This window comes from Mesoplodon mirus (assembly GCF_964341445.2).
Source record: "Mesoplodon mirus genome assembly, chromosome: 4".
NCBI classification, from domain to species: domain Eukaryota; kingdom Metazoa; phylum Chordata; class Mammalia; order Artiodactyla; family Ziphiidae; genus Mesoplodon; species Mesoplodon mirus.
In genome coordinates, this window is record NC_138979.1 from 43516106 (window position 1) to 43534794 (window position 18689).

The following is an 18689-nucleotide window of genomic DNA, read 5'->3' on the forward strand; positions in this document are numbered from 1 at the left end:
AGGGAGTCCAGGTGACACTTTTATGGCATGTGGTACCTATGAACTAGTGTTCCGAAAGCTTGTGGGGAACAGAAAAGTTAAGCAATTGTAGTCCCTTCCTTTCTGTAGGAAAAGGGGTTAGAGAATGACTTGAAGGAAGAAGGAATAAAAAGGCTGGGTTTGGGCCCCTCACTCCTAGGGTGCCCCCAGCAGAAGACATGGAAAGGTTCAGTGGCCTGGATTTTCTAGGGATATAAATCCTGAGAGCTTCAGAAAGGCCTCCAAGAGCTTTGGGATCTGTCCAATTTCCTTTACTCCTTCCCAGGTGCAGGAAAAGAGCCAGAAGCCACAAAGAGCTTTTTGCCTCTTTCCTTCCAACATCCAGGCTTATAGAGAGCAGACCCATCTGTGCAACCACAGGGAAGCCAGCTCCCAGGGGCAGTTGAAAGCCCCTCAGCCCAGCCCAACCTGTATGTTCTATGTTCATTAGTGTAATTTTCTTTTTGTGTGTGTGTGATATCTTTGTCTGGTTTTGGTATCAGTGTGATGCTGGCCTCACAGAATGAGTTGGGAAACTGCTCCCTCTTCAATTTTTTGGAATAGTTTGAGAAGCATAGGTGTTAACTCTTCTTTAAATGTTTTTTGTTGGGAGTTTCTCACTGCTGATTCAATTTCATTTCTGATATTTGATCTGTTCATATTTTCTATTTCTTCCTGATTTAGTATTGGGATATTGTATGTTTCCAGGAATTTGTCCATTTCTTCAAGGTTTTTCATTTTATTGGCATGTAATTGTTTGTAGTAATCTCTTATGATACTGTGTATTTCTGTGGTGTTGCCTGTAACCGCTCCTCTTTCATTTCTGATTTTATTTATTTGGGCTCTCTCTTTTTGTCTTGATGAGTGTGGCTAATAGTTTATCAATTTTGCTTATTTTTTTCAAAAGACCAGCTCTTAGTTTTGTTCATCTTTTAAACTGATTTTTAGTCTCTATTTCATTTCCACTCTGATCTTTTTTTTTCTCCTTCTACTAATGTTGGGTTTTGTTTGTACTTTTTCTACTTCCTTTAGGTGTAAGGTTAGATTGTTTATTTGAGATTTTTCTTGTTACCTGATGTAGCATGTATCACCATTAAACTTCCCTCTTAGAACTGTTTTTGCTGCAGTCCGTAGATTTTAATCATTTTGTTTCCACTTTCATTTGTCTCTGGGTATTTAAAAAATTTCTTCTTTGGTTTCTTCAGTGACCTATTTGTTGTTTAGTAGTGTTTTGCTTAGCCTCCATGTGTTTGCTTTTTCAAGTTTTTTTTCTTGTAGTTGATTTCTAGTCTCATAGCATTGTGGTGGGAAAAGATACCTGATATGATTTCAATCTTCTGGATGATCTGTCCTTTAATATAAGTGGGGTGTTAAAGTCCCCTACTATTATTGTGTCACTGTCAATCTCTTCCTTTATGTTTGTTAATATTTGCTGTATGTATTCAGGTGCTCCTATGTTGGGTGAACATATGTTGACAACTGTTATATTTTCTTGTTGGATTGATCCCTTTGTCATTATGTAATGTCCTTTTTTGTCTCTTGTTATAGTGTTTGTCTTAAAGTCTATTTTGTCTGACTATTGCTATCCCAGCTGTCTTTCCATTTCCATGGAATACATATTTCCATCCCCTCACTCTCAGTCTGTGTGTCTTTAGAACTGAAGTCTCTCACAGGTGTCTGTGTATTTGTCTTGTTCCTATTATCCATTCTGCCACTCTATGTCTTTTGATTAGAGCACCTAGTCCATTTACATTGAAAGTAATTATTGATAGGTATGTACTTACTGCCATTTTGTTAGTTGTTTTCTGGTTGTTGTAGTTCTTTTTTGTTCCTTTCTTCTTTTGCTTTCTTCCCTTGTGATTTGATGACTGTCTTTAGTGTTATATTTGGACTACTTTCTTTTTTGTGTGTGTGTGTATCTATAATATGTTTGTGGTTACAATGACGTTCATAAAAACAATAAATGAGGTTCAATCACACATATATACATATACATACATATTCAAATATATTTAATTATTTAAATATGATGATCTCAAGTTCAAATGCATTATAAGAACCATGCATTCTTAGTCCCCTCCCCACGACTAGTGTTTTTGTCATCATATTTTACATCTTTTTGTTTTGTGTATCCCTTAACTACACACTGTGGATATAGGTTATTTTACTACTTTTTTGTCTTTTAGCCTTCCTACTAGATTTATATGTGATTGATCTACTACCGATATTGTATGTTTACCTTTATCAGTGAGAGTTTCTCTTTCTAGTTGTGGCCTTTTCTCTCCTGCCTAGAGAAGTCCTTTTAACATTTCTTGTTAAAAGGTTTAGTGGTCCTGAATTCTTTAGCTTTTGCTTGTTTTATCTTTTTATCTTCCCTTCAAATTGGAATGATAGCTTTGCTGGGTAGAGTATTCTTGGTTGTAGGTTTTTCCTTTTATCACTTTGAATATATCATGCCACTCCCTTCTGGTCTGCAAAGTTTCTGCTGAAAAGTCAGCTTACAGTCTCAAGGAAATACTTTCTATGTAATTAGTTGCTTTTCTCTTGCTGCTTTTAAGATTCTCTCTTTATCTTTAATTTTTAGCATTTAAATTATAATGTGTCTTGGTGTTGACCTCTTTGGGTCGACCTTGTTTGAGACTCTCTGTGCTTCCTGAACCTGGATGTCTGTTTTCTTTCCCAGGTTAGCTAAGTTTTCAGCTATTATTTCTCCAAATAAGTTCTCTGCCCCTTTCTCTCTCTTCCCCTTCTGGGACCCCTATGAGAATGTCATTATGCTTGATGTTATCCCAGAGGCCTCTCTCAAACTATCCTCATTTTTTAAAATTCTTTTTTCTTTTAGCTGTTCTGAATTGTTGATTTCTACTACTCTGTCTTGCTGTTCACCAATCCATTCCCCTGTATCATCTAACCTACTGTTGATTCCTTCTAGTGTATTTTAAAATTTCAGTTATTGTATTCCTTAACTCTGTTTGGTTCTTCTTTATATTTTCTCTTTGTTAAACTTATCACTATGTTCATTCATTCTTTTCCCGAGTGCACTGAACACCTTTATGATCATTACCTTGAACTCTTTATTGGGTAGATTGCTTATCTCCACTTTAGTTCTTCTTCTGGGGTTTTGTCTTGTTCCTTTGTTTGGAATATATTCCTCTATCTATTCGTGTTGCTTATTGTTTGTGTTTATTTCTGTGCATTAGGTAGGTTGTTTATGATTCCCAGTCTTGGAGAAGTGGCCTTATGAAGGAGACATCATATGGGCCCCAGCAGCCCATCCTTTTAGTCACCAGATCTATATGCTCTACGGGTACCCCTATGTGGGCTGCATGGGCCCTTCTGTTGTGGTGGGAATCATTACTTGGATGCACTGGTACATTGGGATGGCCCTCAGCCTGGTTGGCTTCCAGGTCCTACCTAGTGCAATAACTGCCAGCCGGCTGGTGGGTGGGTTTGGGTTCTGGTGTGGCAGGCTGCATAGCCTGGGGTGTGTCTCAAGGCTGGTCCCAGGCTACTGATGGATGGGTCAGTGACCAGGGTGGCTGGATGGGGGGCTCATGGGGCTGGTGTCAGCTCACTTGTGAGCAGGTAAACCTCTGGCCCTAATAGGCTAGAGGGAGGACTCCAAAATGAAACTTGTCTGCAGCAGTGTCCTCATGGTTGGAGCTCCCCAAAATGCCTGGAGCCAATGTCTATGTCCCCAGGTGAGCTCCAGTGGCCTCATGCCCTCTGGAAGGCTCTCCAAGGTTAGCAAGTAGGTCTGAACCAGGCTCCTTTCAAATTACTGCTTCTGCACTGGGTCTTGGACATGTGAGATTTTGTATATGTCCTTTAAGAGTAGAGTCTCTGTTTCCCACAGCCCTGTGGCTCTCTTGTACACAAGCCCCACTGCCTTCAAGTCCAGATGCCTGGGGACTTGTTTTCCTGGTGCAGGAACCCCAGGCTGGGAAGCCCAATGTGGGGCTCAGACCCCTTGTGCCTTGGGGAGAACCTCTGCAATTGTGTTTATCTTCCTGTTTGTGGGTCATTTACATGGCGTGTGGGTCTTGACTATACCATGTCTCCACCCCTCCTACCCATCTTGTTGAGGTTCCCTTTTATATCTTTAGTTTCATAAAATAGTTTCTGCTAGTCTTCAGGTCATTCTTATATACAGCTGCTCTGTAAATATTTATAATCTTGGCGTGCCTGTGAGAGGTGAGCTCAGGGTCTTCCTACTCTGCCGTCTTGGCCACTCCCCTCCAAATTACCTTGTGTTTTATAACAGATATTTCAGAGCATTTCTGGCCATCTGTGCCATTAGGTTACGTTTAAGGCCGATAGCTGTAGGAACAAGATTGCTAGGGAACTCTTTGTTTCCTGATAGCAGGATAAGTAGAACAGGGAGGGTGTGCAGAACTATTAAAAGTTCAAAATGTACTTTGGCAGATGCAGAAGAGTCCTTGAAATAGATAAGACAATTTATTACAAATAGAGGCTGAATTTTCTTTTTCTAGGACTGTATCTTTGAAACTACAAAAACTATATAATACTTGATTATATAAATATTTGCTTTATAAACAAATTTTACTTTAAGTCATTCAATACATAAAACAAAGTCCACCTACATTGAGTTTATACTATCTTATAATCCAGTCTTCAAAGTGTTTGACTTTACAAAATATTTATGAATAAAGTGATATGATTTCTGGGATGTGCTTTAAAACAATCCAATCCATTGGATGGAATGGGATGGAGGGTAGAATGGGGGATAGAAATGTGTTGACCATTTTGGATTGAGCGATGGGTACATGGAGTACAGGGGGGTTCATTCTACTTTTCTATCTAGTTTTGCATATGTTTCAAATTTTTATATAAAAAAAATCAAAACTATTTGACTCACAACCATCAAAGTCATCTCTTCCTTGAGGTCATCATATCGTTCTTCCAAGCGACTGAACTCATTCAGAAGGTTCTGATATCTCAGCCTTTCATCATTAAGATCCAGTTCCAGTTGTTTTGTTTCTTCTATTAACTTCTTTTCCATAGTCTCTGAAAGAAAGGAGAGGGAAAAGCATACCAAAGATGGCTCCACAGAATGCAAGAATACAAACATGGACACTGACTTCCAGTTTCTTTGGGAGGGGTTCTACTTTTAGCACCACTATGATCTATGAAGAGTATCTTAGTGGAGGTAGGGAAAGAGAAAATACCATGACCAAAGAATAATTTATTAATAACAACAACCATCATCTATTGCATTGTTCCATGAAAAGAACTAGTTCATTTCATTGGTTATAGCACATCCTTGATAAACTTCCACTAGCCATCATCTAGTAACTAGAGTATACATTTTTATTCCAATAGTATTCTGTTTCAGGCTATTCATAAAATTCTTTTGTCCCAAAAGTCAGAGACATTCCTCAAGCCTCCGGGGAAATGGTGACTTCTCAGTGGACCCAGCTGTACTGCTCTACAGAGTATCTCCACTCATCTCAGTCCCCAGGTTCTGTCTTACAATTTCCCAATGCTGTGAGCTCCCTTGTTGTCCTATTACTCCCTCGATTCTAATCAGGTAAGATCCCCACACCTGGTCCTCTGTTGTTACCACTCCTATGTGCTGCTGGGGGACCTGACCTTTCCATTTACCCACCTCACTCTGCTCTCTCTGTTGCCAGGGGCTGGCACTTAGATAGGACATCATCTGGAGATCGGAGAATAGCCCTTGATTGCAGATCAAGCACAGTAAAAAAGCCTTAAATCTCATCTGTATGCTTTATCTCAATGAGCTGACCCAGTCACATTTATAAACATTAAGCTTCCTACCACTATGGCCCATTTTACCCTCATATTTTGTGGGTATACCTTAATCTGCCCTGCCTGCTTCTATTGCTTCACCATTTCTTTCTCTGTCAGCTCCACGAGGGCAAGGGCTGCCAAGTGTCTTGTCACAGCTGCCTCCCTGGTGTCCAATACAGTGTTTCCCTACCCTAGGGCTTTAATAATTTGTAAATAAATGAATGAAAGAATTTCTTCTCTCTATAACATTCTGTAAATTGCTTTTTATTCTCACAAGTTTGTGGAAGCTGCCCAAGGCTACCAACAAATTTTCCTTAGGCAAATCCACTGTTATTGTCTTTGTTCTTATCTTTCAGTATCAAATAACATTTTCTATTTTCCTACAAGAATTCTCATCATTCTGGATTTTTCCACTGCATTCTGTATCCTAGCTTCCTTTTTTCCATGTCTTCAATGACTGTTTTCTCCTTCCCTCTTAATTTTCTTTTCTGGCTCCTTTTCTTCACCTTATCCCTTATTTATGTTTATCCTATAAGGCTTAATTCCAGATTTTCTTCTCTTTTCTATATAGTATTCCCTTTAATTGGGAGGAATGGGGCAGTATGGGGAAAACCACAGAGGGCTCTCTCTTTCATCTCAATTTGCTTTCACATCATCTCTATCTGGAGGCCCCAGCTGACATCCAAATTTTAATACTCAAACAACTGACCTCGTTAATTTGCCTCATAAACAGAGACTTGTTCCCCTCAATTTCCTCATTACTAATAACATATTATTGTTTTGATAACTCATCTCAAAACTTTAGAAAATTTTTAGAAACTTTAGAAAATTTTTACTCCTTTTTTGAATACCACATCAAAAATGATAATGGTATATGATATACGATTCTTTTCATATAATATATTTTCACTCTAATCAAATCTCTTCCTTTCTATTTCTACCACCATTACTGTAGTTTATTTAGATATACATTTTCTTAGCTCATGTTTATGTACATGTGGATTCCTTGTAAATTATCACCATTTTAATTTATCTTACAAACAGCAAATGAAATAAATGTCCACATCTAGTGTCTTTTTTTTTAAGGTGGCAAAAAGTGGTTGATCTTAGGAAAATAATATCCATTGGTTTAGCAAAATAAATAATATATACAGATACATACTCATATACATATACATATTAGCTCAAGAATTGGTCCTAAAACAACAGGACTCCTATAAGCCATAAATCATACATATAGAACAATTTTTTTTAAAGTCACATATGATACTGACTAATATGAATTGATATTTGTACATAGGGAGACCAGATTTTCAAGTTCACCAACTAATTCAACCAAATATTTAGAGTGCTTGCCTCCAGAACTCTGCATATTTACTGATGACAGTCTAAGCAAAGTTGTAACTTATAAACCTTTGGTCTGAGGTTGGTTGGAGTGCAGTAGGTTGGGCCCACGTGAGGCTTACCTGTCATCTCCTTAGCCTGCTCCACGATAAGGTGATTGAGGGCCTCTTTTTCCTGCTTCAGCAAAGTATTTTCTTCCTTCAGATTTGATACCAACTATAAAATGAAACAATAAACTGAGATGGCTGCCACAGACAGAGGCAGCCCGATACTGAATACAAAGACCACACATACAGCAGTCACTGGCAGTCACTCCTTACTTCCACATCTCACTGTCTCACTTCTTTGCCGAGTTATATCTGGTCATCCTTCAAACTTGTTTCTAGCATTAACCTCCAGAAAGCTTTCCCAGAAACTCCCTGCAATTATATGTCTCTCCTTTGGGCTACTACAGGACCCTGAATATGCCTCTTTATAGCCCTTATAAATGATTTACTTTTACTTCCCTGATTGACTAGAAATTCTTGGAGGACAAAAATGATTTGCTGTTGTTGTTTTACTTTGTACCTTGAGCATTTAGCAATTGCCCGGCACCTAGTAAGCATTTGCGCTTGAAGCAATGATAATGCCTTTTCACACCAACAGCCTAACACAACGTTTATGTGTACCCATGATTGAAGCAGAGAGATTACAGAGGTTAAGAAAAATATGAAAGGCATTTTGGTTTTGGAAATTCACTGAAGACCTTCCAAAGCTCCCTGCTCTCTGTCTTGAGAAAGAGAATTTCATTTTCATCTCCTTTCAAGAGTTTTGCAAGGTTGTAAACTTTTATTCCACATTTAAACATTGACCTTACAACACTGTGAATATACTTAATGCCACAGAACTGTACACTTAAAACGATTAAAATAGTAAATTTTACGTTACATATAAGCATATTTTATCACAATAAAAAAATATTGACCTTTAACTTTCTATTTCCTGGTTGGATAAGGATTCTCAGGAAGCAAAAATCAAAACCAAAGGAAACTTTGCTAAGTTCATAATTTATACAGTTCACCTTTGGAATAGAATGTGTGCTTATTATAAGTGAAATTTGAATTCCTTTCTCTAAGCATAAGTTCAAGGGACTCTTAAAGCAACAGCTTTACTAATAAAGAGAAAGTGTCAGGAGTTCAAAGACAGAGAAAGCGGGCTCTCTGACTAAGGATCCCTGAAGAACAGGGAGCTGAGATTACAGCACTGTGCCACTGCAGAAGTCGGGCCAGAAGGTGTTCCTTCTGATGGTCCAGTGTCTTCCCTCTGTGCTGATAAGGTCTTAACATCTGCTCTCAGTAGAAAGGCTGAGTTCTCTATGTGCTCTTGAGAGAGGCTGCTCTTTGTCAGGGGTATGCAACCAATCACTTGTGGTACTTTTTCAAAATACGTGCGCCTGGCCCACACTCCCAGAGCTTGGGCAGGTATCTTTTTAAAAACTCTCCAGCATATTCTGAAATGCACTCCTGGTTAAGAACCACAGTTCTGCTGGACCTTCTAGGCTCCTTGGTCAGGCTAACTGACAATGTAGCTTTCCTGACCACAAAGCTAGCTCTCACAGTGAAATTTTTTCATTCTTCCTCATTACCACACTCCATCTAAAAGAATTAATGGTAGTGCCTACAGCTATCCTTGTGAAGGCAGCAGATAATAAAACGAAAGGAGAATTCTGAATATGTTCAGGTATACTATTCTATCAGACTAGAAAGGTATGAACTTGACTTTGAAAAGGAAATGAGAATACTCCTACCAAGCTTAATTCTCTATAGTTTCGAAGGAATTTGAAAAGCTTCCAGGGACTCAGGAAATGGGGAAAAAAAGAGAGAGAGAGAGAGCACAAGAAAGAGAGATCTTAAACCTCAACAGTATCCCATTGGATACATATTTGAATTCTGATAGAACAAGCTTGCTATGTCAAAGTAACATATTAATAGCACTGCCGTTTCCAGATCAGAGCCCAGATCTGCTATAGATATAGAAGGGATTATTTTATCAGGACCCTGAATACCATGGAAGGATTGCAACTTTATTAGCTACACTATCCTACCTGAATTGTGTCTAAGCTCCTTCGAGGTTCTTACTGTATAAGCTGCTGTTAAGGTTCAGAAGTCAGTAAGGAAAAAGCATATTGGGATTCTTGCCACAGTTACAGCCATCAGTCAACTCTGCTTTCATTTAAAGATGGTAATACTAGTGGAATCTCTGAAAACCTATTACTTTTTTCCAGTAAGCCTTATGTTGAGGTATTTTTACTTTGTCTAACCAATACATCTCATTACTGCTTGAGAACCTTAGTGTTTTCTGTATTTAATAAGGTTTTGATATAAGTTAATACAAATTTGTAGTGTGGAAGCACTGGTCAATCTGTAAGCATTTTCGTTGTTCTATCTGCATAGCAGCTCTTGGCTACAATCAGTGTGCAGACATTTGGATTTTTTTCCTGTTGGACTTCTCAAAACAGTCTTAATGCAGGTTTCCATAAAGATCCCTACTATCAGCTACTGACAGTTCATTGTGATTTACTTCTTAATCACCTTTAACCTGCTGAAGAAAAAAGAGTCTACACTCCACACAGATCTATTCATTCAAAGAAAAAGGGTGTATAGTAGGTTCTTGGCCATCACTTCTCTTCTTATAACACTGCTTTGCCTCTGTTCTTAGGAGAGTAAAAGGTTTTACTCAAAGACCTATAGGTACTCATCCAGCATATGGAACAGCTGCTTGGGGGAAACACTAATAATGAACAGTAAATCAACTGAAATGTGTGTTTGCCTCCGATTGAAACCGATATTGAGCCACAAGGGCCAGGTCAAGATGACAGCACAACTCCTTTGTGGAAGGAGTAGATGGGGATATGAACATTAGCTCCTACCTGCTCAGTTTCTTGTTTGTATCTATCAGCATATTCTTCAATGGATTTTTTCTCACACTGAGTTTGTTCCAGGTCTTTCCGGAGCTTGGCAATTTCTTCCTGCAGACTGAGGACACGTCCAGTCGCAATCTTAGCTTCTTCCTCACTTAGTTGAAGACGTTCTAAGTCACTTCGTAGTTTCTCGGTCTCAGAGTTGTATATTCCTTCCAGATTGGTCAGTTTCTCCATGAGGCATTTGTAGTCTTTGTTCTTTACACACACACACAAGTCACAAAAAGTAAATATACACACCACAAATGTATTTAGTGAGAAAACCATGCCTATTCATCATATTCATGCTATATCATCATAGTGCTGATATAGTATCTAACCAAAATTACTAATGACAATATTTAAAATAACACGATCAGCACCCTCTTAGTGATACAAAGAGAGAATAGGGACAATTATTTCTGTTTTACATGATAAGCAACATAGATGTGATTTTCTCATAGTCACAAGGTGAGTTCCCACAGTAAATTCTCTTTCTTGATTCTTAATCCAGGAATAGGAAAATCTATACTTGCTTTTGAAAACAAATCAGTGTGCTACTGAAAGCCATGTGCCAGCTAGTGATGCATAAAATAATAAAATGGCCTCAAAATCACAAGTTTCTTACAAATCCCTTTGTTTACCATCTGGAAACTCCTCTTCCCACTCAGAAAACCTTTCTGATGAATCCTATTTCATTCTGTTTTCTGTTTTTCTTTGTCATCCTTAGTATTTATGTATTACTAACTACCTTTATATCATTTGCATGTGCTAAATATTACTTGGTAACTATCTCTAAGAAATCAAACTTTTATCTCTGCAAATAGACTGCAGATTCCTCAGAAGCATGGACATTTTCCTGCTTCTTTTGCCATCTCAATGCTAAACAACTCATCTGTAAAAGGAACAATACACTATATACAAACGAATGATAATGATGAAAGAGCTTTGTAGAATATAAAGTACAATATGACTCTCAGTCCTAACTATTTGGAGTGCTAGTAAACCTGTCTGTATTCTCGAAAATAATTTCCTGCCTTGGTCCTTGCAATTATAATCTTACCTATGAGCTTGTCACTATTTCCACATTGATTAATGCCATTATTATTTTACTTTTTTTGCGAAGACTGAAATGTAAAGTCAAGAGGAGACAATGCTGAGATGACCCCAGTGGATGTTGTTAGGCATGCTGCACTTTCAGGACTCCTGTTTAAAACACACCTGTTCATCAACTTTGCGCTGCAGCTGCATGATCTTGTTCTCCATGCCAATGTGGAGCTTTTTATAGCGCTCCACGGAGCGGGCCTCGATCTTGAGCTTCTTCAGCTCGCGCTTGGCCATCATCCGCCGGAAGCAGCACTGAAGGTAGATGATGGCGTGCATACTCCTCTTGTAGTAGGTGCGAGCCAGCCAGCCCCGGACCCACTTCTGAATGATGACTGCTTTGTGCTCACGGAGTATCTGCAGAAGAGAGTAAGTGCAAGTAACGTCAGACCCTGGACTAGACTCAATATTCAACTCTATCAACCTATGGATGTCAGGCTGAGAACCCACACATTACCTAAAGGGAAGGACATAAAAGTTGACGCAATAATGTATTATGTGGATTGTATTTATCACAAATATATGGAAGCACAAAATTATTTTAAAAGGTGATTGAAACGTAGTCTTTAAAAAGCAATTTGAGGGCTTCCCTGGTGGTGCAGTGGATAAGAATCTGCCTGCCAATGCGGGGGACACAGGTTTGATCCCTGGTCTGGGAAGATCCCACATGCTGCAGAGCAACTAAGCCTGCGAGCCACAACTACTGAAGTGCGCGTGCCTAGAGCCCACTCTGCAACGAGAGAAGCCACCGCAATGAGAAGTCCGTGCACCGCAACAAAGAGTAGCCCCCACTCACCGCAACTAGAGAAAGCCTGCATGCAGCAACGAAGACCCAACAGATCCAAAAATAAATAAATAAAATAAAAATAAATTAAAAACTCAACTCATTCTATAAAAAAAAAGAAGAAATTTGAGAGACATATAAAAATATGTATTATATCCACATGTCATATGTATGATTACATGTATATGTATGATGATAAACAGAGTATACAGATAGAAGCTGTCTAAATAAAAGGCACCAGATTACTAAATAGAAAACTAGTCTATAAAGAAAGAAAAAATGCATTAGGTTTCTTATTGCTACATGATTTCTATAAGCAACAGGTGATCCTTTAGAAAATAAACAGAACTTGGTACCCTGTGAATCACGTGCTAGTAAAATAAGAGATTTACCCACTACCCTTACTGCTGATACCATGTCACTGTGCATTAGGTCTCTGCTTGAGGACATGGGGTATGGCCAGTAAGCAGGCTGTAGAAGACGACACTTGGGGTACTGCAAAGTTTATTACTGATTTATTGATTTTTTCCCCAGCAACAAAAAAATGACACTCTTGTTTGCCACATTTGAGGAATACCATTCTAGTGAGGATTTCCCATTGCTATTATAAATGCAGCACAAATCCATTTATGGGATTCAAAGGTAGTAGGGAGAGAACTTTAAAAGGAAAGCTAAAAAGAAGATAAAGTGAAGCAAACAAATCTTAATTTTATATTGTATTTTCTTTAAAAAAAAAAAAGATATTGCCCTAAACTTATAAACAACTTATAACAACAAGACTGCCTTGCATTTCCCTGGTGGCACAGTGGTTAAGAATCCGCCTGCCAATGAGGGGGACAGATCTCTGGTCTGGGAAGATCCCCCATGCCACGGAGCATCTAAGCCTGTGTGCCACAACTACTGAGCCTATGCTCTAGAGCCCTCAGGCCACAACTACTGAGCCCGCGTGCCACAACTACTGAAGCCCGCGTGCCACAACTACTGAAGCCTGTGTGCCCTAAAGCCCACGCGCTGCAAGTACTGAGCCCGCGTGCCACAACTACTGAAGCCCACTTGCCTAGAGCCCATGCACCACAACGAAGAGTAGCTCCTGCTCACCGTAACTAGAGAAACCCCTCAGGCAGCAACGAAGACCCAATGTAGCCAAAAAATAATAATAATAATAATTTTTTTAAAATAAGATTGCCGGGCTTCCCTGGTGGCGCAGTGGTTGAGAGTCCGCCTGCCGATGCAGGGGACAGGGGTTCGTGCCCCGATCTGGGAAGATCCCACATGCCGCGGAGTGTCTGGGCCCGTGAGCCATGGCTGCTGAGCCTGTGCGTCCAGAGCCTGTACTCCGCAAGGGGAGAGGCCACAACCGTGAAGAGGCCCGCGTAACGCAAAAAAAAAAAAAAAAAAAAAGATTGCCTTATGAGATGAATTTCTTGTCACTAATGACCATCAAGCAGAGATTGTGTAAACAATTTCCAGGAAGGATGGGGAAGAAGTTCTTAAATTTTAAGAACGGTTGAACTAGCAAAACTTTGATGTTCTTTCAAGTCTACAATATTACAAAGTAAGTCTTGTGTGATATAAATGTTTAAATGTATGTACTTGATTAAGTACTTATTAGTGATTATTATAAATGGATACAATGTATCTTTTATGAAACTTTTTTTTTTTTTTTTTTTTTGCGGTACGCGGGCCTCTCACTGTTGTGGCCTCTCCCGTTGCGGAGCACAGGCTCCGGACGCGCAGGCTCAGCGGCCATGGCTCACGGGCCCAGCCGCTCCGCAGCATGTGGGATCTTCCCAGATCGGGGCACGAACCCACGTCCCCTGCATCGGCAGGCGGACTCTCAACCACTGCGCCACCAGGGAAGCCCTATGAAACTTTTTAAATGTAAAAAATCTCTGAAACCATCTATTCAGATAGGTAGCAGTTTAGTAAGATCATTAAAAGAACAGTTCCTATTTTTAGGTTATGTAGCTGAGAAAAACAATGAAAAACATATGCCATCCTAGAGGATACAATTAAGAAATAAGTGGTTGTGTTTAAAGCCAACAAATACAAAATAAACATAGGTGTTTAGGAGACCTTCATAGTATCTTAAGCCAACTCAAGGCTGTCCCTTTGGGATGTTTTCCTAATGCTAAGGCAGCCTTCAGTTCCCACTAAGTGCAGTCACCGTGCATCATGCCGCAGTGAGGCAGGGCATCCTGAGCTCTCACTCAACAATACAATCCCAAGGGAGCCCCCTGTCCTATCTGGATGACTAGTGACAAACTGGATAAGACTCAGTGATGGCAAATTGAAGGCTTTCAGACTTTAAAACTCAAGCAGCACACACTGGCAAAGGTATTAATGCCAGTATTCCTGTTCCATTTCCTTCTCCCCATGTAACTTCAGATACTGGTCCATTTCTCTAATTTCAGTCAAATGGAAACAGTATATAATTAGAGCTTCCATTCTCAATCTCATTTCCATCGGTGAGTCAGAGACATTAAATAACACTTGCTCTCACTTTAAGACCCCCAAAGCTTGGGGGAAGCCTGGATTGGAATCACAGCTAGAAGGGTCACTAAGGGGGTACTACTGGCCTACACATGAGCCTGTCTCTAACCTGCCTCCCCTACTATGTCCAGTCACACTGGGAGCTAAGCTAGCTAGAGACTGCTACTGCTAAACCAATGGCCTCACACTCCAGTTCAGATGTTCCTGAGAAGAGTAGTGAGGAAAACAGGAGGGTAACTGGTTTGGTATATCTAAAAGGTCAAGTTTAATAAGGCTTTTCCCTCCCTTGAAAGCTCATGCTTGAAGAGAAAGAACATCTGACTATAAAGCAGGTGTGGGCAGAAAGACCTGGAGTAGCTGTCTTCAAATTTTCTTCAAAACACAGCTACTAAATATGCTCATTCAAGCCTCATTAGCTTTCCATTTTTCTTTGTTATATAAAATTAATTCAAAATAAGAAAATAAAATAAATACATGAATAGGGCCTAGGGGACACCCACATAATCACTGCCTGTGATTAGAGAAATGTCCTTCACATCACTCTACTGACACTCCTAACAGTGATGCCCAGAGAGCTCCAAGATCCAGACTGTATTTTTGGCTTATTAGCGCTATATTCTAAAGAACAGACTCAAAACCTTGCCGAAATGAAAGAGAAAAAACTTTCATTGACTAGATCATATATTTTTAGAGGTGATGACTAAGACTGATCTGGTGATCTACTATCTATAGCCATGATGATTATTGCTAGACATAAAGATTATTTGTCAAAAATTTCTAGAGCATCATACTCTAGTCAATACAGCTTTGACCACACTGATGTTATATTTGATTTCATTTTTACCATGGTAAATTGTTCCAAGGTTGTTTCATTCTTAATCTGTTCATCTGCCATATATTGGGTCGGCCAAAAAGTTCATTCGGGTTTTCTGTACGATGTTACAGAAAAACCCGAACGAACTTTTTGGCCTATCCAATATTTTTACCTATTCTAAGCTCACCATAGTCAGCCGAATAAAGGCCCCCAATACTAAGAATCTGTAAATATTACTTTATTTGGGAAAAGGGCCTTTGCAGATATGATTAAGATAAGGATCTTGAGATGGAGAGATTATCCTGGATTATCTGGGTGGGCCCTAAATCCATCACAAGTGTTCTCATAAGAGACAGACAAAAGAAGAGAAGTTAGACACAGAGAGAAGATGAGGTGAAGATGGAATCAGAGATTGGAGTGATATGGCCGCAATTATTAGGAATACTGGTGGCCACCAGCACTAGAAGAGGCAGGGAATGGGTTCTCCCCAATAGCTTCTAGAGGGAGGGCAGCCCTGCTGACACCTTAATTTCACAGTTCTTGCCTCCAGAACTGTGAGAAAATAAACTTCTGTTGTTTTAAGCTACCAAGTTGGTGGTAATTTATGACAGCAGCCACAGGAAACTAATATACTCACTTTTTTTTCAAATTACGTAGACAGGGGAAGAAAAAGGTAAATTTTCTTTTTCAACATCATGTTAATAAATATATGTGGCTTATTTAATATTTAAAAATGCATTTCAATTGTTGGTTGTCTCCATATGACTCCTACATCCATAGGAGCCCCTGTGGCACTTTGTACAGATATGGAATTTGATTAACGTTAATGGAATGAATAAACAAAGTTGAAAACAAGGCCTCACCTTGCGATACCTATTTCTGGCCAAGTAGCCTCGAAGGTAAGACTGAAGGACGATTGTGGCAGTCCGCCTGATCTTGTACCTCCGGCGGATTACATACATGCGCCAGTACTTCTGAATGATGGTTGCTGCCTTGGTTCTGCGCAGGAACTTAGCATAACTGACCAGAGAAAGAGTGGTGCGTAGTCAGTAATCAGAAAAGCCCAGCAATACATTTTTCAGAGGCTGAAAGCACCAATATCTTTGGCAGAATAATTAGTACCTCCATTGTATTATTCTAATAACATACACGTTAAATCAATATTTCTTATATTTGTATAGTTATTTAATGATCCCCCAAATATCTGTGCATCCATTATCTCATTTGAGACTTACCTAACCCTGAAAAGTGGGATGTCCCATATTACTTGATTTTACAATACAGAAAGTGAAGGTCATAAAGGTTTATTCCTTCTAGAACTGTGCTCATTACCCCAGGCTATGTCCCCTTTACATAGCAGACCAGGTTACACAGTAATCCTGTACTTACTTATCACCCAGCTTTCTTAGCTCTATCCATTGCTAATGCACGATGTTTTTCCTTAATCTATCCATTTGGGCACAAGTTCCTTACCATTAATTCATGTCTTTTGATATCTCTAAATTAAAATTATCCTAATATGTAATCACACGTAAGTGTAACTCTCTTCTACACCTTCTCAGCTAACTGCTCCCCAAAACTCCTCAATAGAGTCATTATTAACTAGTTATATTCATGACTGTTCTAATTTACAGATGATTTCTTCAAGCCCATATAAATGTATAAAAAATAAATACTGAGGACATGAGTAGGCAGTAATTTGTAATTATTTTTTTGAGGTTCAATCTGAATCATTCATAAAGGTGAGTGAAATTTTATTCTATTTAACTGTCTTATGAGTTAATTCCTTGGACCTAAGAAGAGGTAAGGTGCTGCCTTCTCAGGTAGGGTGACCACTCAAAACTCCTAGTTTGGACAATCAATCAGATGAGCTCGCCAATCTTCGCTGTCTGTGAGGCAGAGTGGACATGCCGCCAGGAGACCTACCATCGGGCCTGGTGGCCTCGCACGTATCTCTGCACAGTGACGGCAGCCTTGCGCATGCGCAGGAACTTCTTCCGCAGCAGCCACCCTCGGATCGTCTTCTGGATCCGGATGCAGGCAGCCCTCAACTTGTCTGCCCTCAATTTTTCCAGATAGGCCACTTGACCGGCACGGAAAAAGATCTTTGTCTTCCCAAACTGGTATTTGTCCTTGTCCTGTTTTTGGAAGAAACTGTATACTCAGAAGTAGAAATGATGACTAGATAAATGAACTTTAAAGAGAAAATATATGTCTAAAAGCAGAATCAGTAAAGGGATGAAACTATTAGCTAAAACTTGGGCTACATCACAATTAACTAATGGAGCCAGCTTTTTGATCCTATGCAAGTTGAGCAAATAGAAGGGACTTTAAGGAAAACTGCAGTTTAAGAGTTATTTCCCAGAATTATTCTACCTGGAATTATTATCTGAGGCCAAAAACTTGGTTGTGGGTTATAGGCAGCTACTATTTGCTTGTTTGTATTTTAAATATCTCAAGGAAATAGAGATGCTGACACTCCCTCTGACTGACCCAGGCTGTAAGGATTACATCGGGCTGTGTGTTCCATGAGAAAGCTGAAGAGACAAAAACACCAATATGAAGAAAAAGGCAGGAAGTAATGCACACAAAATAAAAACTAAAAGATAAAAAATCTTGCATATTCATGTTAAGAATTAAGTTTCTCAACAGTTATCTCTTGGTTTTATCAACAGTAAATCTTCCTACAAATTTCAAAGCTCCTTTTACAAAAATATAATCATTTATAATGCTCATTGACTTCTGATTATAAACAAAGTTGAGCAGTAAACACAGATATATATGCATGCTATTTTTGGTCTATTATATTCTGATCCAACTTATCTAGAAGCATGCAAGTTATTAACTATCTTGTATCAAAAGAAGAGTAGAATTTATTTATAATAATCAATACTGTGATCTGAAATTCTAAGTGAAAACAGAGAAAATCACTTTTCACTATAAGCAAATATTTCCTATCTTGTACATGAAAACAGAAAATCAGAAATCTCCACATACATCTAAAACTGTTTCAGTTTAAATCAATAAAGTTTGCAAAGGAGGCTAGCTGGAAGAGCTAGAAAGTGGTTCCCTCTCCCTGTCTCCTTCTCCCTGCCCCATTTCATCTCAGCTCTCCCTCCCTCGCCCCCAGGCCTGCACTCCTTTACCTTGTGGCCCCAAGCCCAGGGAGGAGCAGTCTGGGGGAGGAGGCTGTCCCTACTTTCTGCTCTCCATTCCCTAGAAAGGGCTTAGGCCAGATTCAAAATGTATCAGATTCTTTTACACATTACCAGGAAAGTGGCCTAAGTGCTTTCAAGAAAAATAAAGTTATTATCACCAAAGAAGAGATATTACATCTAGTTAATAGCTAATAATTATGAGTAATTACTTCAAAGTGAGGTAATCCATCCAACCTAGTGTCAAATAAGTGAAAATATTCT

At 39.2% G+C, this 18689-nt stretch overlaps 1 protein-coding gene across 4 annotated transcripts in view; it reads right to left on the reverse strand.

Annotated features, from left to right (window-relative positions):
• MYO5A (myosin VA) overlaps positions 1-18689 on the reverse strand; it is a 200975-nt gene that overhangs the window by 52532 nt on the left and 129754 nt on the right. For all 4 annotated transcript variants that reach the window (XM_082618354.1, XM_082618353.1, XM_082618352.1 and 1 more), the window contains exons 19-24: positions 17197-17408; positions 16134-16290; positions 11297-11536; positions 10046-10294; positions 7260-7353; positions 4898-5046 (exon numbers count right to left, since the gene is read on the reverse strand). In XM_082618354.1, coding sequence (XP_082474480.1) covers positions 4898-5046; positions 7260-7353; positions 10046-10294; positions 11297-11536; positions 16134-16290; positions 17197-17408 — 1101 coding nt within the window. The remainder of the gene's footprint in view (positions 1-4897; positions 5047-7259; positions 7354-10045; positions 10295-11296; positions 11537-16133; positions 16291-17196; positions 17409-18689) is intronic.